The sequence below is a fragment of the Mercurialis annua genome, linkage group LG1-X (assembly GCF_937616625.2).
Source record: "Mercurialis annua linkage group LG1-X, ddMerAnnu1.2, whole genome shotgun sequence".
NCBI lineage: Eukaryota > Viridiplantae > Streptophyta > Magnoliopsida > Malpighiales > Euphorbiaceae > Mercurialis > Mercurialis annua.
Window position 1 is genome coordinate 6466073 of NC_065570.1, and position 26329 is coordinate 6492401.

The 26329-nt window shown below is 29.8% G+C and overlaps 2 protein-coding genes and 1 long non-coding RNA gene across 3 annotated transcripts; 2 read left to right on the forward strand and 1 right to left on the reverse strand.

Annotated features, from left to right (window-relative positions):
• Positions 1 to 375: 375 nt before the first annotated feature.
• On the reverse strand, positions 376 to 1262 carry LOC126664946 (uncharacterized). The gene is made up of 2 exons (XR_007637487.2): positions 828 to 1262; positions 376 to 728 (listed from the first exon to the last, which is right to left on the reverse strand). It is a non-coding gene; the product is annotated as an uncharacterized LOC126664946 (long non-coding RNA).
• A 2237-nt stretch (positions 1263 to 3499) lies between these two features.
• On the forward strand, positions 3500 to 13925 carry LOC126665899 (probable serine/threonine-protein kinase WNK5). Its single transcript, XM_050358834.2, has 7 exons — positions 3500 to 4295; positions 8658 to 8923; positions 9113 to 9336; positions 9426 to 9583; positions 10266 to 10578; positions 12352 to 12735; positions 13244 to 13925. The coding sequence occupies exons 1-7, from the start codon at positions 4197 to 4199 to the stop codon at positions 13615 to 13617; spliced, it is 1818 nt and encodes a 605-aa protein (XP_050214791.1). The 5' UTR covers positions 3500 to 4196; the 3' UTR covers positions 13618 to 13925.
• Positions 13926 to 16437: 2512 nt separating this feature from the next.
• LOC126677715 (uncharacterized) lies at positions 16438 to 20095 on the forward strand. Its single transcript, XM_050372482.2, has 3 exons — positions 16438 to 17104; positions 18327 to 18657; positions 19537 to 20095. Exons 1-3 carry the CDS (start codon positions 16461 to 16463, stop codon positions 19759 to 19761), a joined length of 1200 nt encoding a protein of 399 aa, XP_050228439.2. The 5' UTR covers positions 16438 to 16460; the 3' UTR covers positions 19762 to 20095.
• Positions 20096 to 26329: the final 6234 nt, after the last annotated feature.

The following is a 26329-nucleotide window of genomic DNA, read 5'->3' on the forward strand; positions in this document are numbered from 1 at the left end:
TATTACCTATGTATCACTAATACACACATGTATCGGTCATTTTGAAATTTATTTTGTTGAAAATAATCTTTCTGAGTTGGAGATAGATTCTAAAAAGTTATCAATGGTGTATTTACGAAATTCATTTTGTTGAAATAATAATAAAAAAGAACATGTATCTACAATGTATTAATATTGTTTTTTTATGATTTGTCGATAATTTATCTACAATGTATCGGTGGTGTATATATACGAGGTATACATCATGAATGTATATAATATGTATAATAATATATATACAATAAATTAAACCAATAACTATATAATGCTTTCACTAAATTTATCACTAGTTTGAGTTAATCTCAAAAACAGTCTAAATACATCTCAAAACTACAGTAGCCGATATGAAATATATTAAAAATTCAAAATGTAAAAGCAAATTTACAATTTTTATTTTGCATAAAATTAGATTTTAAAAATTGTTCAATTACATCTCGAAAACATATCACATACATCTAGGATACATTTCGGATACATCTCTAAAACAGTTTAATATGATAAATTTGTGGTTGAAGGGTTTTCAATGATCCTCGGTCTTTTTTTCTTCTGGGTGTTGTTCTTGCTGTCATCACCTTCACTGCTGTTTTTATTTGACGATGAAAAATTCGAAGAATTTTGAGATTTTTTTTGGATCGTTACTCAAACACCAGTTGCATATTTGGTACGATTCAGCTTTTGGGTAAAGATTGCTATCGTATATGTTCCAAGAATTAAAAAAACACACATGAATTTGATAAAATTGAACAACCCAGAACAGAATTATTTGAAGTAAATAATTGAGATTATACCTGTGTTTGGAAAATTTTGCATTGAAAAAGCTGAGAAGAAAGGCCATAATCTCCACACATGCACCATTCAATTAGAATTATCGGAGATTGAAATAATTTTGGTGGTGCTGTGGTCATGTATGTTGACCATAGATCTCCAATTTTTATCAAATGAACAAGAAACCTATTTCTTTGAAGAAAAATTATAGCTTTTTAAAAAGTAAAAAGAAGAAAATAGTGTATCAATTAGCCTAAAAAATAAAACCAACATCGCCGACCTTGTGAGCTGAGAGATGTGAGATTGAGTGTGCGAGAGAGGAGATGGCAGCTTTGGGAAGAAATGGGTAAAAAAAGTAATAATTTTACCAGCTAGGCTATTTAATGTAAAATCCGTTTGATAGAAGAGAAAAGATTCTAGGCTGTTTGTATTTGGAAAAACTATTGCCGCATATTTAATTATTCTGTAATTTTCTCTAGTTTATTTTGTTTATGTTTCAGATCTGTTTTTACATATATTATAATTTATGTAAATACTTTTATTTTTTAGTTAAACGGTTGAACCAGCGGTTGAACCGGTTCAACCGGTTGAACCTTGAACCAGCGGTCCGGGTTTTAAAACATTGTGTCTAAATTTGCAATTTGATAAAATTTAATCCTTTTTATAAAATCGGTTCAAACCATTTATTTTGCTAACAAAAAAATAATCAAAATTAGTTTACATTTACACTAATTTTATAATTTGAAAATCAAATTTCACCGAATTAGAGTTTAAAAAAAACATCAAACGTTAAAACTAGCATCAGCTACTATTTAATAAAATTAAGAGTGTAAAATATTGTTTACAATGACAAAAGAAATTCTAAATATCTTTAAAAATATGATTAATATAACACATAAAAAATGTTTTTAAAATTATAATTTAAATTAATTAGATAAAATGAGTAATAACTCATAGTTTATTTAAATTAAATTTCATATTCATTAATTTGGATATCACATTATGATCATAATGCCAATGTAAACTGAGTTCGTGTGGCATTTCCTCTTTAGTTAATGTTTTTGAAATTAGCCTTTATAAACAAACAATTTAAAAGCTCTGCCAACTTCTATAACTAATGATATTTTTTTATCCAAAATTTGAACGATTCTTCATTTTTCTTTTTTGAAGAAAAAACCTAGCAAAACTATGTTTCAACTTAAGTAACTCAAAATGACAAGATCCAAAAATTAAACTATGTTTCAACTTAAGTAACTCAAAATGACAAGATCCAAAAATTAAGTGCGATTATTATAAGAACAGTGGTGAAATAAAAATAAAGAAAAGAGGCCAAAGAAAAAAAAAGGTGTCGGAATTAGTTAAAGTACTGTTAGAAAGTAGTTGATCATCCTACATTTTTCATTCTGCTATTAATAAAACATACTCCCTCCGTCCCATTCTATTTGAGAGAATTCCAATTACTCATTATTTAAAAAAAAGTTTAGTAATATTATTTTTATATTCTCACATTACATTAAATGCATTCCAACTTTTTAAAAATATACTTTCTAAATGCATTAATTGAAAAGGGTAAAGAGTTTGACAATAAATTGAAATAACGAAGTCATAAATGGTGTTAAACTGGGGAGCCTTATTGTTTAAAATTTCAAACATTGGGAGAAAAGTTGAATACTGGACGTTAATGGCTCATTTGATCCTTACCTCAAACTATAGGGGTATGAATGACCCTTTTTAGTTAAGGGAAAGCCATCTCATTAATGGGAATGGTAGCAACGTAGGATTGAAGTAACGGAGTTACAAACGGTATCAAAATAGGGTGGAGGGGGGGGGGGGGGTTGTCTGTTTGTTCAATATTTCAAAGGTTATGGGACCAAGTTGAACCTTTCCGAATGTTGAGAACTCAATTGATTCTGACCCCAAATTACAGGGGCATGAATGGCTATTTTCCCTTAAAAGGGCCTTTTTATAAAGATACCTATTTTCAGCTAAATGTTTACAAAAATACACTCTTTTAATAGATTATTTATAAATTATTGGTAGATTATTGGTAGATGACGTATTTTTATAAAAATAATAATAATTTAAATAAGATATTTTTGCAACAGGAAAAGTTAGGGCATATGTTTATAAAAATTCCAAAAAAAATCGTACAGAGCATAATTTTTTGATTGAAAAAATAAATATTTTAAAGGAATGTATAACATTAAATCAAATGGACTCGACCGATTTTGTTCGGTCTAACCCATAAATAGCTCAACATCAAAAGAATCAGACTAATTTATTTAAGATTCTTAAATTATACGATTTTATTTTATTTATTAAGTCTCTTAATTTTTATTTGGCTTTTTTTAAATCTCTATATTTTTATTTTTTGGTCAATTGGACTCTAAACTTTTATTTTTAGATTCATTGGTTTCCTAAATTTTCACTTTTTGATTCATTTGGTTTTTAAATGGATCTCCGTTTAACGACCTTAAGGATCCAATGAACAAAAAAAAAATGAAAGTTTAAGGATCCGAAAAAGTTAAATAAAAATTGAGGCACCTATAGTTTATGGACCCAAGATAGATTTAGCCAAAAAATTACTCTTCCCAAGAGACTGTAGTGTAAACATAAATAACCGTGACATTAACATAGCCATTAAAACAACTACAACTACAACTTAATAAATAATAAACTGGTTTTTCTCCAATTGCATCATCATCTCGCTGGCTCCTCTTTATTTATGTGCTCGACACCAACCTCTACCTCCACCGCATACACAAACATTTTCTCTCCTCCCAAACAAACCTTAAACTCCATTAAATCTCTCTCTCTCTCTGCCCCTTCACTTTGATAATTCTCTCCGTTATTTTTCTTGAATTAAATGGGTATATCAAAACGTGGTCATAGGTTTTTCAAGTTTAGAATTCCTCTTAATAGTTCGTGCCAAACCAATCTCACCATCTCTAAATTTTTCTAGATTTTCTTGGTTTGAAAAATTAAAAAGTCTTTTTATTTACTGTTTGGATTCTTGATCATCTCTCAAAAAACTGCAAAAAATAGTGGTTTTGTCTTTTATATAATTTTAAGGTGTGTTAGTTGGATTAAGACAGATGATTAATGCAAAGGAATATCAGTTCGCACATGCAGTAGTTGAAATGGCTAAAATTATGCTAAAAGTGGATTACTCGAGGCTTTTTTGGTTACTTTTTGGTGTTTTTTCTTATGAATATCACGAAGGCAAACCTCGGATCCTCTAGCGTCGACTACTCTCCTCATACATATAGATTTTAGCCTAGTTTTAAACCTCTTTCTACATTTTTTACTGTTTTTGATACTGTTTAGATACTATTATTAAGCTGATATTAAGAGAACAAGGGTTGTTAAAAATCTTTTAATCTCAGCCAGCCATGAAGAAAAGTTGTGGAATTAAAGGAGGTGGATCCATTGATGGAGCAAAGCACCAACTTGGTTATGTCGAAACTGATCCTTCTGCTCGCTATGGACGTGTAAGTTTTCTATTTTTTGTTATTTTAATTTCTCTCTTTTTATAGAACATGCAATTTTTTTAAAATTTTTTTATGTTTGAGATGATGATATTTAAGTTTTATTCTTAGCTGATTATGAATTTGACATGCAATGGATGATCACTCTCATCTCAAACATTTGTAGGCAATAGAATTGAGACCTAATGCCAAACAAATTTAAACGTTTAACGAGAACTTTAATTATATCCAAAGTTTTTAATTTTAACGATTATAATCGTGTTTGGTTTTATTTGTTTTAATTGTAGTTAAATTTATTTAAATGTTTGGATATATTTTGTTTCAAGTTGGCTACAATTGGCATAAAATAGAACACTTTTGCCTATACAATTGAAGTATTTAGATGTAATTATGTTTGAATTTGTTTGGTCATTAAACCTAAAATTAAGATATAATGACTAAAAAAACCAAAACATTTATTTTTGTCAATTGTAATTTTATTTAAAGAATTGTATTTTTCTTAATTGAATAAATCAAACATGAGTTTGTTCAAGCGACATTCAAATGGACTATTGAATATATATCCACTTAGTAAAATATAATCAATTCAATGGTTGCAAGTAGAGGAAATCAAACCCAATTGATTCAATTGAACGAATTTAACTACAATTGAAACAAAATTCTTTAACTCATACTACAATCAATAAAAATGAAAATTTAGCCAGTGCTCCTGTAGCACAGTGGACATGCATATTGGTAAGAGGTCTTTTGGTCGAGCCTCACCCCCCTCCCTAATTATTAAAAAAAATTAGGTTCTAACGGATAAACACGGCAAACATTTGAATATTGTTATTGCTTATAGTTAATGTAATTTTTGAGTTTTCATTTTCATATTAAGAGTAAATTCGATCTTTAACTTGTCAATATTTAGCACATGGGGAATTAATGTTAAAGCTAGCAAAATTAAGGAGTGAGACTATTTTTGGAAAGCATATCAAGGAATTTTCATTAGATCACGACCCAATTTGACTAGGTATAGGTTCATAATCATTATTAACACTAATAGACAACTTTCGGCACTTGACTTTTGTAGAATGTGACAATTCAACCATAAAAATAGATTATGTCTATTCTGTTTTCGGACAGATGACTTTGTTCTCCTTGTCCTTTCTCTGAGTCGTAGCCTCTAGTGTGCCACCTTGAGTGTGCCACTTCTTGTGCGAAAGCTTATGAGTTAAGGTCTTTTGCCACTCCTCGTGGCTTTTAATATACATACTATTCATCAAAAAAAAAATAGATTATGTCTAACTTTAATAAAATTATTGTAATCAATATTTCTAATTTATTCTCAAAAGTTCGAATAAAAAAAAAACATTACAATTATTACAAATTAATCTATCTTAGTTTTTTGATTTCTTGTGATGAAATGGTAGTTTAATTAAAAAAATAAGATGTCAAAGTTGAAGATAGCTCTGGGTGACCTCAAAATTGACAATGACCTTAAAACCAATTTGGCTGTTGAAGTTTGACTTTTAATTAAAAACTAGTGCACAACCCTTGCGTTGCTTCGGGTCTACTATATATTAACATATAAATATATCTTTACGTTTTAGTGTATTTTTGGTGTATTAATAGTGTATTTCTGCCGTTTTTAGTATATTTATGGTGTATTTACAGTGTTTATGGTGTATTTGCAGTGTTTATGGTGTATTTGCAGTGTTTCATGGTTAAACCACAAAAAACACTACAAAATGCCATAAATACACTACTTATACACTATATATACACTAATTTTACACTATATAAACACCATAAAAACACTATATATACACTACTGTTACACTATAAAAAATAAAATAAAAAAACCAGGAAAAAAATCTATAAAAAATAAAAATTAACACTATATATACACTAATCTTACACTATATAAAAAACCGAAAAATAAAAAAAAAAGGTATTTCGACCAAACCGAAATTAAAAACCGAAAAAGGTATTTATGAAATAAAAGAAAGGTATTTTTCGTAAATGAAAAAAGTCGGAAAAAAAGTCAAAACTTGCAATGTAAAGTTGTAAATAAAATGCCAAAACATGTATTTTGGGAAATTACCACTAATTATTTCTTCCGTTCTGTTTAAAAAGAAACGAATAAACTTTCCTGAAAATTAACATAATAATATTTTATTTTATTTTATCTACTCCTATCAATTAGTGAAATTTCACTTAATAGTAAATTATATATATATATAATAAATTGAATTAAATTTAATGACTTTTTGGATAAATAATAAAATTTAATGTACATTAAAATTATTAAAAAAATCAATAAATTAGTACGAAAAGCACAATGTGAAATAGATGATTTTTCTATTTAACTGAGATAGATGGAGCATTTTTTTTTCTCATAAATTATTTTTAATGTCTATGTATAATTTATTTATAATAATGCATTCTAAAATAATGTCCATGTGTAATTGATAGGTTTAAAGTGCAACAGCAAATGTGTTGAGTATATTGAAAGACAATACTAAAACAGTGGTGAGAGAATTAAGGTGAGAACTGAGAAATAAACATCCCCAAAATTAAAAAGAAGAACAACAATCAATTTTGTCCACTGAATGTTAAATGTTTAGTCACAGCCGTCCAATTCTTTCTACAATCTTCAACGTCAGATCAAACGTTTGGTTTATTAGAACCATCCCTTTTACACAACACTTTTGGCTTTTTCTCATAACCCAAATTCTATATCGTTGTTCATTTCATTTCTAAAAGAAAATCTCTCAACTCAAAATCCCTTCAAGCCATATGGCTCAGACAACTAATAATCAAGATTTTTCACCAAATTTAAAGGTAAAATGTTTAATTCCGAGAGTTCACATGTCATAATAACTCATATTCTTTCTCCGACTTAAAAAAGCATGCGGGTAACTGTTCATGTTCGCATAGTTTTTAGGATAAGGGTAAATTCAGGTATTCAGAGCAAAACAGTTCAAAAATGTCCAACGAATTGAGGTCTATCTCATGAAAGTCGCACACTGAATCGATCAGTTTAAATGGGTGGAAGTTTGAATGCATAACCACAGGCTACTGTTAAAAATATCAAGATAAAGCCTATAAATTGATATGGCAACAATTATTTTAAATTTTATGTCACCTCTTTGTTTCTTATAGCAAGAAAATCGAAAATGTTGAGTAAATTTTTAAGATCTCAGGCTAAATTGATTCTAGAATGTGGTCTACATCATCAATTAAATGACTGAAGCTGCTATAAAAATAAATATTTTTTTAAGTACTCACCTATATCTTTTTTTAGACTGGAGCGATTCTTCTTTAAGTGTAACTTTTACACGTGCAGGTGGCTGTGATCAAACTATAAAATGCTCTGCCCAATAAATTGAATTATTAAATACCATCAATTGAGTAGAAGAATTCTTCAAAAGAAAAGAAAGAGTAATCAAAAGAGAGAAAAAACTTGCAAAGCTGATCTAATAACCGAATGTTTTGTTTCCATTTATAGAAAATTTAAAAATGGCTAGTCATTATACACTTATAAAATTGTGGTCAATAATTGTCCAGCAAAACAATGCTAATGATTTGATGTAAAATGACCCCTAAAATTTACCCCCATTTAAAAGATCTTTTAGAATACTAAGGGGTCACTTTAAGGCATCGATACAAAAGGACAAATATTATAGGGGCATAAAAGGCAATATAAATGAACCAATTTCCAGTAAAGGGCAACTACACAAAGACACGGACAAAAATATCCAAGGACAATAGAGTAAATTAAATACAAATGACACTTCACAGTTATATATGACTTATATTGTCCGTTATACCCCACAAATATAAAGAATTGCTGTGGACAAAAGAAACAATTAGAGGGACAATATAGGGTGAAGCAATATCACTGTTCAATGTACAGTGAATAATGCTTCACTTTTATACCTATAATATAGATATTAAACATGTGTTATTGTTAGTTCAATTTGTACAAACAATTTTGATTTTGATTTTGCTTCTCTTCTCTTCTGTTTCTTTTTTAATACAACTTTCCTTAAATTTTTAATGAACTGTAATTTTTTCTCTTTATTGAATTATTTTATCATCAATTTCAACCTGACATTGTTTGTTTTATTTTTATTAAATATTGATCTCGAACTTAAAGTCTACGCTATTGAGAAATACTTCTTTCATTAGACTAAATTTATTTTGATGAATTATTAGTCTAAATTTATAAGAAGAGGTCAACTTTCTTCGGAGTTTCAGAAGTGTTTTAAGAAATAAAATCAAAACGTTAAAACGTAAAATTGGACAACTTTCCGTGCAACATTTTGATTGTGCGAATAATGTACATGAAATCATTTCTCTATATAAATATTGATGCAGTTCAGAGAAATTCTTGGCAAAGGAGCCATGAAGACAGTATACAAAGCCTTTGATGAAGTTCTTGGAATGGAGGTGGCATGGAATCAAGTCCAACTTAACGATGTTTTACGGTCACCGGAGGAACTACAGAGACTATACTCCGAAGTTCATCTCCTTAAGAATCTCAAACACGACTCCATCATCAAATTCTATGCATCCTGGATCGATGTTGAAAGACGAACCTTTAACTTCATCACTGAAATGTTCACCTCAGGAACGTTAAGAGAGTAATGAATGCATTCACTTCGAAAAAATCTCAAATTCTCGTAAATTCAGTTCTTTTCAATTTTGTAAAAGAAAATCAAAATTTCGTTTCAACCCGAATTTGCCTGTTCTGTTCAGTAATTCAGTTTGGTTCTGTTTTTGCACTCATAATTCTGACATTGAAAGATATTATGCAATTGAATGTGATATAGGTACCGAAAGAAGTACCAAGGAGTAAATATTCAAGCAATCAAGAATTGGGCGCGTCAAATTCTCCACGGACTTGCTTATCTTCACGGCCATGATCCTCCGGTGATTCACAGAGATCTCAAGTGCGATAATATATTCGTTAACGGTCATCTTGGACAAGTCAAGATTGGTGATCTCGGCTTGGCAGCTATTCTTCGTGAATCACAACATGCTCATAGTGTCATAGGTAATTTCTCATAATTCCTTTCTAGACTATACGTAATTTCGAGATTTTTCAATTGCATTTCTGATATGTTGGTGACTGAGATTTTGCAGGCACACCAGAATTTATGGCACCAGAATTATATGAAGAGAAATATGATGAACTGGTTGATATATATTCGTTTGGCATGTGCGTGTTAGAAATGCTCACTTCTGAGTATCCTTATAGTGAGTGTTCCAATCCTGCTCAAATTTACAAGAAAGTAACCTCGGTGAGTCTTTTCACTCAACATTATATGTATTATATAAGCTCTCAAATTATTCGGGTATTAAATTTTCAGAATCACTAAATTTTCTTGTTATTTCATTTTGATCATGAAACTTCAATTTGTTTTAATTTACACACTAAACTTCAAAATTACATACAATGAGAAATTTCTTAGTAATTTCTGGTCAAATTGAATATCTAAGGCAACCGGATTTTGCCACGTCATATTTCTCTTGTATTTACGATGGGTATGTATTATTAAATTTTCAGTCATTGAATTTTCATTTCGGTGCAAGAATTTTTCCCTTTTGTTACTTAAAGTGGCAAGATCCAGTATGCTATTACACTAGTTTGGTCTGAAACGCCGTGGTTCGTATTTTCAAATTCAGTAACTATATTGAAACAAATTAAAATTTCATGACCAAAATGAAATTACATGAAGTTTGGTGATCCTGAAAATCAAATATCCAAAATTACTGATAAAGATAGTAGACTAAAGAAAAATTAAAATATAATCAATAAATATCCAAATCAAAATAGAATAATAACAAAATTTGAATCTATTAGACTTTAATGAATAAAATCGTACCTAATTGATCCTACCACATAAGTTTGTGAACTGTAATAACCGTTTTCTCAAAAAAGCTGTCTAGGTAAACTTTGGTGCAATGTTTTTTTCATGTCAGGGAAAGTTGCCTGAGGGATTGTACAGGATTACAGATCCTGAAGCCCAGAAATTTGTGCTGAAATGTTTAGAGACGGCTTCGAAGAGGCTGCCAGCGCGAGAGCTGTTGTTAGACCCATTTCTAGCACCCGGTGAAGCAAAGGTGATGCCGGTCGCAAATATCCCGATTCAAAGGTCACTTTCTAATGGATCAGAAGGGGTGATGCCATCTTTATTGGCTGATCCAACCAAAGACACAGAAATGACTATCACAGGGACTATGGATCCTGACGATGATACAATTTTCCTCAAAGTTCAAATTTCTGACAAAGATGGTATGCACATTTTCTCATCTGCATTATTGAGTATTGATTTTTTACGCATTACTTGTATGTAGGGTGTGCATTTGTTGGAATCGGATTAAAATATTATTTTTCTTAAAAAAAAAAAAAACAGAAACCAAGTTTGCAATAATTTCAAATCAAATCGAACAAATTAATTAGGTTGACGTTTTTTATTCTGTTTGACCTTTTCAGTTCGCTTTGCACTAAAAGTGAATTAAAAAAGATTACTACAAAAATCAAACTGGACCAAATTTTTTAGGCCTAATCACTAAAAAAACCCTCACCTTTAAACTTTTTTTCAATTCCACCCCGACGTTGAAAATTTATCAATTTTACCCACTTTTGAATTTTCCGTTTTCAATTGTACCCCAATATTTTAATTTTTGTTAATTTTTTTACTTAAATGATGAAATCATTCAATTAATTAAGTCTAAACATGAAATCAAATTCTTTTTTATTCAAAAAAGTACAAATAAGTCCTTTATTTTTAAAAACTAACTAAAAACCATAATCAAATTAACACTAATTTAAATTATTAATTAATTTAACTAAATTTAAATAAATTTTAAAAATATACAATCAATATATGCGAGACATGGAGAATGTTTTAAACAAATTTCCAAACGCAAAAGACGTTAATTTAATTTTTCAGGGTACAATTGAAACGCAAAAATGCAAAATAGGGTAAAATTGACAAATTTTCAACGTTAGGGTATGATTGAAAAGGGGCTAAAAGGTCGGGGTTTTTTTAAACATTAGGCCAATTTTTTATAGTATTAAATAGAAGGGTTAATTCCTAAAAAAATCACGAACTTTATACGAAATTTTATTTTAATCATGACCTTTAAAAGTTGCCATTTAAAGGCACGAACTTTCATATTGTTTCAAATTCATCATTTCAGTGTATTTTTATTAATTAAATTCTTCACTAAACCATTAATGAAAGACCTAAGATATTAATCAACATCAAATCTTATTATCTTTCAGTTAGAGTATCTAGGATTAGGAATTTTTAGTCAGATAAAATACACTGAATTTTACTTTGGTGATAGATTTGAAATAAAATGAAAGTTCGTGCCTTTAAATGACAACTTTTAAAGGTCATGATTAAAATGAAATTCCGTGTAAAGTTCGTGATTTTTTTAGGAATTGACCCTAAATAGAATCAAACCAAATTTGTTTGTTTGATTCAGTTATTCTATTTAATTTGATTTTTGCACACCCCTAAATTTACACTGTAGCTCTTGAAAAGGGAGACTCTAAAATAGAAAATACCGAAATAGAAATCTGCCAACTATATTTTTTTTCAGAAATGAGTTATAAAAATGAAGTTCTATAATCCCATAAGTGTTTTCAAAAATGAAAGTGAACCGCCGAATATAAGATCAGAAAAGTTCTCTATTGTCAAAAATAATACTATTGTCTGAGCTTCATCCAACAGCCAACAACTTGAATTTTAAAGTAAATTAGTTATTTGATATGATATCAGAGTCTCTAAGTTTTTGATATTCTATATTACTTATTTGATCATTTAAAATATTTGTGTTAAAAGGAGGTGAGTCCATTTGTTTGTTCACGCTTCAAATTCAATAGACATTCGTGTGAAAATGTGTGTTAAAGATAATATTATTATCGGAATCTTATCCAACAACTTGAGCTATTTTTTATGAATAGGTTATTTGAGACATGCAACATATCTTGTAAATATGATTTATGCAGCAATTCTTTCTACTTTCTAATCTGGTTTGATTTGGCCAAGTTCAGGACACACAAGGAACATATACTTTCCGTACGACACAATGACCGACACAGCAATTGATGTGGCAGCAGAAATGGTGAAAGAATTGGATATTACTGATTGGGAGCCATTGGAGATTGCTGAGATGATTGAGGAACAAATCACATCTCTAATCCCAAGCTCACAAGATCTTTTATTCTCCTCACAAGGCCAACAATACCACCGGCAGATCAGCTTCAACTACGATGATGATGACGAAAACGACGATGAAGTTCATCATCCTTTCCGCTCTGTCTCCTCCCGCTCTTCGTCTCAAGCTTCTCTTTTAGCTCTAAGCTCTTCGTATGAGAATCACCATCTCCAAAGTGGAAGCATCAACAATGTAGCTTCTAGCCATGATTGGCTTCAAGGTAATTACATTTCTTCTTTACAATTTGAAGTTTTTCAAGCTAGAATGATAATAGAAATAATTATTATATTGAGGAACAGAAATAGCAAATAAAAGTAGCTTCGATCTAATATATTTTAAATCTCGTAATTTCAATTTTTTCTGGACTTAAAATGTTTTAATATACGTAATGTTAGCCCGAATTTAGAAAAGAGCAGTAATCTAGTCCAATTCTAAAAATTAATTAAATGGTATATGATATGATGTATAAAAAAATTATTTTTAGAAATCAAATATATAAAATTATAAAAATGAAATGAAAATTCAAATATATATAGATTTCCTTTTATCATTACAAATACTAAAAATACATATCAAATTGAATAATTATTGAAATTGGCTGAGATAAAATTACGGAATTTAAATTTTTTAGTTATATAATTTATATTTTGCGGAAGGGGAAAAAAGGTTTCGATTTTTGAACCATTATAGGCCTAATAAATTTTATTGCTCGTCGTCATATATGACAGGAGAACTTTGTCTTAATGATGACACAAGCTCAGAAAGCTCATCATTCAACTCCTTCAACTACTCCAACATAAATTACTGCTCAGGCATTGAAGACAACAGCTACGAAGAACATTATTCGAGCTCCGAAAAGGTGGCACATCAGTCTACGAGATTCTCTCCGGCAGATAGCAGCTCGTATGCGAGAAATCATCGGGAATGTAGCAGCTCGAATACGCAGCAGAAGTTAAGCAGAGCTCGATCAGTCGTTGATTTACGTAGCCAGTTGCTGCATAGATCATTGGTGGAGGAGATACATAAGAGGAGATTGTTCAAGACTGTTGGTGCTGTTGAAAATATTGGTTTTCAGGAACCTGATTTTTCCAGAAGATGGTGAAAAGAATGTCCCGTTAATCTCTTTTGTTAGAGGTTAAGTTGTAATATATGTAAGCTTTGCTATGTGTGTTTTTTTTTTTTTTCAAAAGAATGTTGCGAGTGAGAACTGTTTATAAACTCAACCAATGTTTTGCGGGTTGCTTATTCCAATAAAATATTTGTTTTTATTTTTAAAGAACTAGAGCAGGGATTAATTCTAAAATATCAAGCTCGAGATTGATTGGATTATTAGCCAAAATGGTGTCCAAACTTTGTACTACCTTGTATTAAAATGCTATTCAATTTTTAATTTGTCTTTTTTTGGTACCATGATTTTACTATTTGTTTCAGATCAGTGTTTTTTATAAAATTTGGCCGTTTTTAATGGTGTGGCAACCGGAGCAATAGTTTTATTTTATTTTTTTTCCACATTAGACTGACCATAATTTCTTTGTCGGGTTTCTACATGTTAGTTTATTTAATTTGTCATTTGATGTGAAAAAAAATATATAAACAATAGTTACTACGGTTGCCGGGCCACTAAAAGTGGCCAGATTTTATTAAAAAACTAATTGGAAACAAATAATAGAAGCTATGGTACTAAAAAGGTACAAATTAAAGATTAGGTAATATTTTGATATAAAGTATAAAGATTGGGCACCATTTTAGCTAATAGCCTTATAAAAGGAGTTTGAATTTGTGTAAAAAATTTAAAGTTTATATTTCAGTAAAAATAAATAAGATTATAAAGTAAAAATGAATTGATTAGTATTAGTTCTAAATTGATTAGAAACAAGGTGTTCAATCATGAAACTAGAATTTTGCAAGAGAACAACAGCATTGTAGTCTTGCTTTAAGTTAGAGTATCTTAAGAGTTAAGGGACTCCAATGGGAGAGTTTGGGCCAAAATCCATCATTTGTTCATTCTTAAATCTGAGAGGGCTCCAGCAAGTAATAAATGTAATTATGATTATCATTTCCACCTTAAACTGGTAGCTATCCAAGAAACTCAATAATAGTTTTTAGGCTTAATTCACCTGAACGTCTATTTAATCTTCAATTTTTATTTAATAGGTCTTTTTTATTCAATTTCACCTTATTTCGTTATTATACAATTTTTTTTATTTATTAAGTTCTAATTGACAGAATTCTCCGCGTTATGGGCGAACGAAGTTCATCTAACTCCTATTAATATCCGTTCGAACGAAGTTCATCTAACTCCTTTTATTATCCATTCTGACGTAAAGGTGCTAGTTATTTAAATGATAGAGGTTTCATAGCTCAGGATTGTATGCTTTTATTGCCTGATATGCAATGTTTAGATCTAGTGTTTGATAGATGGCTTACTACTTAGCTAAGTTTGCTCTACATAACTCTTTTGAATATCAGCTTTGGATCAGGCATTTCCGTCTGAAATTTAGATTTATTTAATGGCTGACCAATCATGTTTTTATTAATAAAATCCCGTTTGATAATTATATTTACAAATTGATTGGGAGATGGATTGCATTATTGACCAATAATTTATTTGAACAATTCCATAAAGAACAACTTAAAAGATTAATTCCCGACAAATAAAAATTTTAATTGTTGTGAATAAGCATATAAAATTCTCTCTTTTGTATATTAAAATTTATGTTGTTATTTAAACAATTTAGTAAAATGATACAGATTAATAAACAAGGAGAAGAGATATGCTAATTTAAATTACGTTGAAAAGTGTAATATATAGAAACAAGAAATGAAGAATATATGCGAACTAAAAAAGGTTTAATTGTCAAAAAGAAAATTAATAACTAAGAAACTATAACTCAAATAGCAAAAACTTTGAGCGTCATTCTGTCAAGATCATAGGTTCAATTTCTCACGCAAACGCTTTTTCTTTTTCAATTATATACAAAATGTATAATAATAAACATCGTCTTATATCATAAAATAAAATTATACATTGAATTATAATGGCGGATAGAAACTTTAATCATATAATATTACAAAATTTAATAAATTTCAAGTAATTATTCTCGACGAATTCAACATTTCATATCTTTAAATTTTTCCTTGATAATTATATCTTTAAATTATTAGATAATTATATTATTACTTATTTGTTACTCAAGTGTGTTTGCTTATTAGATATAACATCTATAGATTGAGATTGTTTTATGAAATTTTAACATTTAAAACTTGTATGCACTAATACAACATCATGAACGGGTCCTTAATTTGTTTTTTATTTAAATTTTAAATCTATCACTCAGCGAGAGGTCATTTTGATTTCAATTTTAATTCTAAATAGATAGCTACACAGGTAAAATAATGTTTTATCTTTTATTTTATATACCAACAAATATTTATTTTCAAATCAAATTGAATCAAACCAACATAATTTATTCTCTGTAAAGCTTAATTATATTTTTCTCCGGTATAATCATATTTTTTTCAAATATATATTTTTCTAGTTGCATCTCGATTATTTAGATGGTGATTATTTTAAGATTAGTAGAAAATATATTCAAGTCTAACTCTCCTTTTTTATTAAAAAAATTATATTTTATATTTTATTATTATTATATGAGCTCATTTTATTATTTATGTAAATTGACTGATAAGGAATATAGTATAATTTTAAAAATATAATAATAATAGTTCAAATGATATAAGTGCTTGACGATAAACCGATAAGTTGTAGTTTCAATTACTCCTACAAGTGCTCACCTCTTCGATAATAAAAAAAAATCAGTAGTTTGAATTTTGATTTTTCTTTTTATAAAGTCATTTTTTAATATTTTTTGATAACACTACCTAAACAAATCATAATGTGCCACCACATCAACATAGAAAACAGAGGACGTGCCAACCACTACAATGGGCCCCCACTTAATCAAAACCATAAAGCCCACCACCTTCCTCTGCTCTTTCTTCTCCAATTCCTCCTCTCCCTCCCTCTCTCACATCCAACCCCAAACAATGTCTTCTCTTATACGCAACACAAGCGCCTTAAACCTATCGGCGCCGCCTCCGTCTCCAATCCCCACCGGAAAAGGCTCACGATCCGCCGCCAACGAAAACTTCTCCGAATACCTCGATAAAACCTTCAACATTCCCGATCTCTCCCTCCCTGCACCTCACTTTCCACTATACAATAACAATGACTACGCCGATCACGATCACGATCACGATCATGATGATGATCGGACGGATACATATATTCCGGAGAAAATTGATTACCGGTTGTTGGAATTAGGTGATTATGAGACGATTGATCGGCTGTTACGCTCGGCTAGAGAGTTCGGTGTGTTCATGATTATTGACCATGAGATTTTTTATGATCATGATGATCGTGATTTGTTGCCGTTGCTACACGTGGATGTTGATCGGGTTTTTTGTGATTTGGAGAAGGGTAGTTTTGGTAATGAGAAGAAGGGGAATATTTCTTGGGTTCGTTCCAGTGATAAACGTATGAAATGCACAAGATCTCAGTTTGTGACTGATAGATATGGGAGTTTCAGGTAATATTTGAAGTTTTAAATCAATTTTTAATGATTTACGACGTTTTTTTTAGATTTAAACATGCTTTTGGTTTGTTTTAATCTAGATTGGTTAAGTTCGGAATTCTTTAGCTAGGATCTTTATTAAAAAAATTAACATGAAAGCTCATCTTTATTAATGAACAGAAGTTGTTAATATTGAATCAGTACACTAGAATATTTCAACGATGATGTTTTACATAAAGAGCTTTATTCTTTTCCAAGTCTTTTTTTTGGAAAGCTTATATCTACTCTTTTTAGAATTTTTTATTTTTATTTATGAACTCCTCCTATATTTGAAATTAGAATGTTTAACTTTTAAAAATATACTTTTAGTTTATTTATAATGTGATCACCGGGTTGCTAACACAGCAATTTGATAAATTTTAAATTTATCTATATAAATAGATATTTTAATTTCATATATATATGCAAGTGTATCATTTGGAAATATACTATCGTCATTTTTGTGGCATCAAAACTTTTAATAAATATTTTTTAGTATAAAGATAATAAAAAGACTAAGGATGTTTATTTTACATATTTTTATTTTTTTTGAAATATATTAAAATTTAAACCCGGAACTAGTAGGTTAATTTAAGTTTAGATTTTGTGTCCTATTCTGTATTTTAGTTTATTTTAAGCAAAATGTACAAGTTTATCCACAACTTTAGTTTATTTGTGAAATATAACATATTTTTAATATCGTGTCTTTAGACTCTTTACTATTATCTTTTCGACCTTTGTCAAATACGCCAAGAATCAGTTTCGATCTGATATGTCATGGCGATGTACATTTATATATTTATAAAATTAATATTACATGAAATAAATAATATCTCGCCGCATCAGCTTCAAATCTATTTTAGTTATATTTGACAAAGGTCGAAAGATGATAGTCCATCTGTCACAACTTTAAAAACATTGGTATATTTGAAAAATAACCAAAATTGTGAGTAGATAAATATAATTTGCCGTTATTATTTTCTGTAAATAGTACATGATATACTGCATGCATGCATGCATAGTGTCTAAACTTTAAAGTAATGAACATTAGCATCACAAATTCACAATGCAGATAAGCCAATACATAATTAAGTGAACCTTTTACAAAACACATATTAATAACTAAGTGAATATATCCTGTTGATTAAGGAAATGTGAGCTTGCTAGTAATTAATGAGTGTATATGGCAAGTTTTCAGTGAAAAGATGGAGATAATTGCGAGTAAACTGGATGAAATGGCTGAACAATTGCGTCATATATTTGTGGAAAACATAGCAAGATTGCAATTTGGAAGTAGAATTCAAGGGAACGAGTCTGTGCTCAGTTTATACAGATACTCGGGCAATCATAGTTCGGTACAAAATCCATTGTCATCAACTGATCAGACAAGCAGCAAACATAGTGATCATACTTTGTGTCTTCATCTGCCTGCAACGCGGTCTCAGTTTCATGTCCAGTCTGCAAGTGGCCCTTTGTCTTTTCATGTTGGTCCAGACACCATTGTTGTCACTGTTGGACAACGTATTGAGGTAATTCTATCTCTCTCAGCTTCCTTAATTTGTGCTACTTTTGAATTGGGTTTAAGTCAGGACAACAGCTCGTAATTAATCAAGATTAAAATGAAAAATATTTGATATTTTTTGAATCAAACTCGAAGTTAAGTTACTGGAGTACATTCTGCAATACTTAACTTATAAAGCTATATAATCTTTCTTATTTTACATTTTAGTTAATAAAGTATTAGAGTCTAATATGTTTCACGTAATTTAAGTCTAATTTAAATATAATGAATATTCTATCAAATTGAATTTCAGTTTTGAAAACAGAGTTCAATGAAACACGGGTTATATATACTTGTACTTTTGAACTGAATTCTTGTATTATTGCAACTCAACTCAATTAGGTCCTTACTGATTCTGAATAGCTAGCTATCTTAAGATTATCAGTGGATTCAATTTAGACTATGAAAATTGCATACATAATTGAACCTTGTAAAGTCAATAAATTTGTCGAGCCAACTCGAGAAGTATTAGAAATTTAGAATTGACTCACAATATTCAGAATCAACTCAATATTAAATCGAGTTAATTTCAAATTCCAACTACTCGGGTTAACTTGCGAGTCGAGCTCGATTAATGCTAAAATGTAAATACAATTTTTTTTCTATAAATAATCGAGTTGAATCGATTCTTGATTTGAATCGATTCTTGATTATTCTATCACGACTTTGAGTCTGGTCTCTTAAGTAAAACTCGATCGTGTTTAAATCAAATTTTGAATTTTAAATTTTAGAGTAGAGTCGAGCTTGAAAATAATAACGGTTTGGTTCGATTACACATCTAATATATGTATAAATCATACATGATATGCTGTGAAAGTAAAGAATATTGAAACCTTTTAACACACAGGAATGGAGCATGGGCGATTTCAAATGTGTATCTAGTGAATTAATCTGTGAGCCAGAGCTCGAAGCAAACAATGCTACATTCTCTATAGAGCTTAAATGCAAGTCATTAGATTTAGATGCAAGTTCCAACAAAAATAATTGTAACACAATCACTATAAGACACCAAATCCTAGTGATGGTAGTCATTATTTTCTTGTACAAAATTATTATGTTTCTTTTCTCATAATCTGCTACAACACTAGAATTTAGCAGCAGGTTCGTACAGAGTTTGATTTTGATAGAGAGATTCTCATAGTTAGGTTCGTTTAACCGGATCAACCGGCGGGTCGGCTTGAATTGGCTTGGATTTTATGGCGACTAAAGAGCTGAAAGACGTGTTGTCATGGGCCTTTATTGGATGGGTTTGCTGTTTGTGGGCTTTAAAAGGTATTTTGGGCTTTCCTTTTGGGCTTTTGATTCATTTAGAATCAGTTTTGGGGTTAAGAGCCTACAGACTCTTCTATGATTGTTTGATCTGATTGTGAATCCATACTTTATATATTCAGCCTGAATTTTGTTAAGATTAGTAATGAGCAAAAATCAAATTAAATTAGTGTTTGAAACATTGAGTTAGATCTGACTGAGTAGAAAGTTTAACTTTTGATTTTAGTTTGATTTCTATAATTGGTTGACCAAACCAATAAAAAAAATCATTTAGATCTTCTTTCAATTTATTAGTGGTTTCAATTGAACTACTCCTTCTCATGTCATATTCTTATTTATATATAAATCACTTTTGAAGATATAAAAAAACTAGCCCAAGTGGCTAAGACTCTCCATTGTATTTTGCGGTTTTGGTTTCAAATCTAGTAGGGTCAGAGGTTTAAAACTGATTTAAAATCTGAAAATCTAACTATTAAGCACTAACTATTAATGTAATTAGATTCCATCTCTAAAGAAAAAAACAAATCGAGGGGATTACTATAATAATACACATGTAGATTTTGTTCAATTTATATGTATAATCTTTAAACTATACTCCCTCCGGTTCTTAATATTTGTCGCATTTGAAAAATAATTTAGTTCATAATATTTGTCATGTTATAATATCAAGAGAGCATTAATTGATATTTTTCCAAGTTCCCCCCCCCCCAATTAATTTATTGAAAGAATACAATAAACAAATAAAAATGGTAATTATAAATGTAAATAAGTTTTAATGTAGGGTTAATTTAGTAAAAGTGTTTACAAATTAAGGCATGTTAACTGTTTTCTAGGTTCTTGTGACAAAGTCAAATGCGACAAATATTATGGACGGGAGGGAGTAATTAAAAAGAAATGAAGGGAGTATAATCCTTAAACAAATCTTTGCATAATTTGAGAGCATGCACCTCGAAACTATGCTTAAAAGTTAAATCAGTGGAGGGTCCATCCATCTTTTAAAGATTTTGTTTAACTCCTAATTAGATCATTAGTTGGTGTTTGACAGCAGGAGAGCTTCATCAATTTCTTAATCTAATCTTGATTGTTATTTTCTTTTCATTTTAATTTCAGTTTTACTGTGTGATCGTGATAGGAAGCTTCATTAATTTCTTAATCTAATCTTGATTGTTATTTTCTTTTTATTTTAATTTCAATTTTACTGTGTGATAATGATAGGAAGCTTCATTATAGTTAGTTGACATATCACATTTTATGTCCCATCATAAAATCCAACGATGTAACAAATTTAGATTTCTCTTGTTTAACCAATTAAATGGTCAAGTACCTTGCACATGCACCAAAGGAAAAAATAATTAAATAAAGAAATCCCTACCAACTTAATTATCTTTACCTTCAATAAAAGTTTAGATATGTCAAATATTCTAGTGATGGATTTATAAAATAATTTTCCTTAAGAACAATTATAAAATAAAAAAAGTTGAGGACAATAGATACAATTTGATGTTAAAAAAATTGAAATTAATAATAATTGATAATTAGCATTTAAAAGAAAGTGACCACCTTTTGTTTGCAACAGTGTTTTAGAAATTGAATTATTGGCCGAACTGATACGATCATCAATCTATGGTTCAATCGATTAAACAACAATTATAGATGTAAACAATCACATGATATCTATATAAATTTGAACAAAGGGTCAACGCCCCCTTAAACTTCTGACACGGAGTTATCTAACTGAATTTATATTTTTTTGACCAACTAACCCCAAAACTCTTTATTTTTGGGTCAAATAACCCCATAATTGTATTTTTAAAACACGTAAAATACAAATCGGATGTGAGGGATATAAAAAACTAATTAGATACTTCTCTAATTGTTGCGATATAATTATCCTAAATTTATTTTTTGAAATAAAAATATAAATTATGGGGTTATTTGACCCCAAAATGAAGAGTTTTGGGGTTAGTTGCTCAAAAAAGTTTAAATTGGGTTAGATGATCGTATGTCACAAGTTTAGGGGCACGTTGACCCTTTGTTCATATAAATTTTATAATAAATTTTCATATTTAAATTTAGAATACATAATTAAAATTTTAACTAGAAGATAAAATTGAAATCTAGTAAATAAATTACCCTTTAACTAATCAATTGATTACATTAAAATACTAAATAAAGTATCATATTATTTTTGCAGTTTAATCGGCTCAATAATTTAAAATTTTTGTGATTTTGTGATTTCTTTTGTTTTCCAAAAGTTGAACTAAAAATTTAATTTTAATTAAGAATTGATACTTAATTTGTGACCAAATTGATGGAATGATTCGTATAATCTGATTCTTGAAATACTGGTTTGTAATATGTGTATGTGTGTGTTTTTTTTATGTATACATACATATAGACAGTGATGAAACTAGCTCAAGTTTTGAGATTCGAGCGTAATTTAATTTTAAATATTTGAAATACCATACCATGAAAAATATATTAAAAAAATATAATTATTAAAATTTTGAGGTAGGGCTTTTTTAGGAATTTTTTTAAGAGGGAAAAAATAATGAGGGGTGCTATGTCCTCCATGCTAGACCCTTAGTTATGTACAAATCCATCATATATATTTGATTGTCTCTCCATATGTTATCAACTTTAAAAGTTTCACAAACTTTTGCACAAAAAAGTCTACCAAGGTGTAGTCATCAATTTATGATACGGTCGGTTCCCATATACTTCAAAGCATGCATTTTGGACACAACTGTATGGTACTCCCCTATTTTCTTCGCTATTCAACCCTCAATTTGCCTCTTTCTTTAAAGATTTTTTCTTTGATGAGTTAGTGATGGAATAAATGTGTGGTTTTGGCTTTTTGGGTAATAAATCTTGTTTTATTCCATGTCTCATGATATATAAGTATATGATAAGCTTCAATATTAACTAATGGAGTGTTTATCCCACACAACGGATGTGTCACGTCATTTTACAATAAGCCAATAAATATATACGATAAAAAAACTTTATTTATTATTTACTTTTTTATTATTAAATATTCATATATGGCAAACGTCATACTGGTTCGTTTCACGAATGACGTGGCGCAACCCGTTTTATTGTATAATTATTCTGATTAATGACATTCATTCAATTGAATGAGCCCAACCTTGCTTCTACTTTTGGATCTTTTGACTACAAGGATTTCCAAATTATGTCAAAATATATAATTTACTTAACCTACAAATTTTAGTTTATAAAACTATCAATGAGGATAAATTAATATAAATTTACTTTTTTAAAGTCTTGAAGCCTTTGTTATTGATTTATAATTTAGTTTCAATGCATTTACATTATTTCATTTTTCGTTGACAAATACTTTTAACCTTGATCAAACATAAATGGTGAAATGAGCTAGCTACCATCACTAAAAGCAGTATTTGGTTAAGCAATAGTCATATATATTATAGTTATGTTATTAATCACAATACAATATAACTATTAAAAGTCCAAAAAAAAATGATGTAGAATATTGAAAAACATGAAGTATTTAATTTTATTTCATGCACAAGAGGACTTGGCCTAATGGCCAGATCCTTAGAGTTGCATGAGGTCGGAGGTTCGACCCTCCAATTCTCCCTCAGGCCGTGGTTTGCCTGTTTAAAAATGAATAATGATACTAATTAATTCCCGCTAATAATTAATATAGAATAGTTCTATTTCTGTTAAAAAAATTATATGTTATGTATATATTTCTATTTTCACCAATGATAGTGAATTTTAACTTAAATTTGTGATAACTATTAAAATATATAAGAAAATATAAAATTACTTGTAGTTAGATGAATTGTGCAGTTCACTTTGGCCTTAATATGGCAGCAGATCTTCCCTTTTCCAAGTCAATTTGTGAATGTGATGCTGCAAACGTTATCAGCAGATTGAAGAATGAGAATGCCATTGTCACATTCAACTTCCCATCGAGGACTGTTTAGTTAGTCGTTATGGTAGAGACGTTTCATTTATTTATATTAGTAGAGATTGTAACCAAGTAGCGCACTCTTTAGCTAAATGCGATATTTTCTTCGGTAAAAATTGCTTATTTGACGGAAGTTTTTCGTATCCGGTCAATGAACTTCTTTTCTATTACTTAGTTTCGAATTTTTCTTCTAAAAAAGAATTTGCGCCATCTAGATAACTATATATTCCCTCTATTTCTTTAACTGTATTTCTTATAACAAAACACACATAAAAAAATTACTAAAATTTTATTTATACAACAAAAACCATTTACACATGTATATTACAAATTAACATATTAATAAATATTCTATCTACTTTAATTAAATTAAAAAAACAATACATCATTAAAATTTAGGTTTAATAGCATAAAAAATTACGAACTTTTAATTTTGACAAATTAATACATGAAGTATCAGATTTTAGCAAATTTTAAACCCTGAACAATTTTCTGCCAAAACAATACTGATGTGTACACCGAAATAACTACTGTTCCAGCATATCAGCATATTTTTGACGGAAATTACTCAATGCTAAAATTACAAAAAATCAAAAGTTGGTGTATTAATTTGACAAAATTAAAAGTTTGTGTTATATTTACAAAACACGCTAAAATTCATGATTTTTTACGCTATTAAATCATAAAATTTATAATGACAACCATTTTATTAAAAACACCGAAGACAGATTTTTTAGTCTTGACGGGGAGCATTTTCAACAGTTGCTGATGCCATAGGCTTCAAACTTCAAAAACAATTAAAAAAAAAACAAAGATACTAACTTTTCTAATCAATGACTAACTGTTTTTTAATTATCTCAGCCATAGAAAAATCCACTACAGTATAAGGGTTAGTGGTCAAAATAATTAAAGAAAGAGATAATATGATAAGGGTAATGCTGTAAATAAATTGAGTCGAGTAGAGTTTTAAAATGTTCATATTTTGGTTCGCTACATAATAGAAAATGAGAAGAGAGAAATGTAAATCTTTATTGAATCAGAAAATGAAATCTTGATTACAAATGAAGATTAAACTAGCTAGTCTATTTATACTAAGCTAGAGAAGTAACTGCTCCTAACAAACTTGCTGACATGGCATCACACACTGAAAGTGTGTTTTCATCAGCAACAGAAACTTATGACTGAGATCGATGACATGGCACAGATGACAGCTACAACAGCAAGACTGTGAATCTTGCTCAGGAAGAAAGCAAATGCAGCTGAGGCAAATGCAGCTGAAGCAAATGCAGATACAGATACTTGTGTTACCCTCCCTCAAGCTTAACCATACACATTGTGTGGACAAAGCTTGGCAACAGCAAGATCAAATGCAGCAGGTGGCAAAGGTTTAGTAAAACAGTCTGCAATCTGAAATTCAGAACTGATAGGAAGCAAATGCAGTAAACCAATGCCAATCTTTTCTCGAATAATGTGGCAATCTATCTCTATATGTTTTGTCCTTTCATGGTATACAGGATTATGAGCTAACCGAATAGCTGACTTGTTATCACAAAAAACCTGAGCTGGCAAAGAGAATGATTGGTGAAGATCATTAAGTAGATAAACAACCCATTGAAGCTCACAAGTCAATCCTGCAAGGGCCCTGTATTCAGCCTCTGAGCTAGAACGAGATACAGTGGTCTGTTTCTTGGATCTCCAGGAAATTAATGAATTTCCAAGAAAAACACAGTTACCAGAGATAGATTTTCTTGTGTCAGGGCAAGCTACCCAATCTGAATCACAGAATGCTTGTAGTTTGAGAGTGGATGTAGCAGAGAAAAAGAGGCCTTTGCCAGGAGCCTTCTTAATGTATCTCAACACTCTATGTACAGCTTGCATATGAACATTAGTTGGACAATCAAGAAATTGAGAAAGTTGCTGCATAGCAAAGGAAAGATCAGGCCTGGTTGTGCACAAATACAGAAGTTTACCAACAAGCTTTCTGTATTCTGTGTTATCAGGAAGAAGATCTGCAGGATCCTTAATGAGTTTTTTTGAAGTAATCATAGGTGTTGGAACAAGTTTACTGTCAAGAAAACTAGTCTCTGTCAAAAGATCCAAGGCATACTTCCTTTGAGACAAATTTATACCAGAATCAGTTCTGGCTACTTCAAGACCTAAAAAGTACTTGAGTTTGCCAAGATCTTTTATACTGAATGTGACATGAAGATAGTATGTCTTGAATAGCAGAACTAGAATTACTTGCAACTATAACATCATCCACATAGATCAATAAAGCAATGAATGTACCTTCTGCATTCTTGACATAAAGAGAAGGATCAGCAACTGCAGGCTTAAATCCTTGAGCACAGAGAGCAGAGGTTGGCTTAGAATGCCATTGTCTACTGGCTTGTTTGAGACCATAGATGGATTTCTG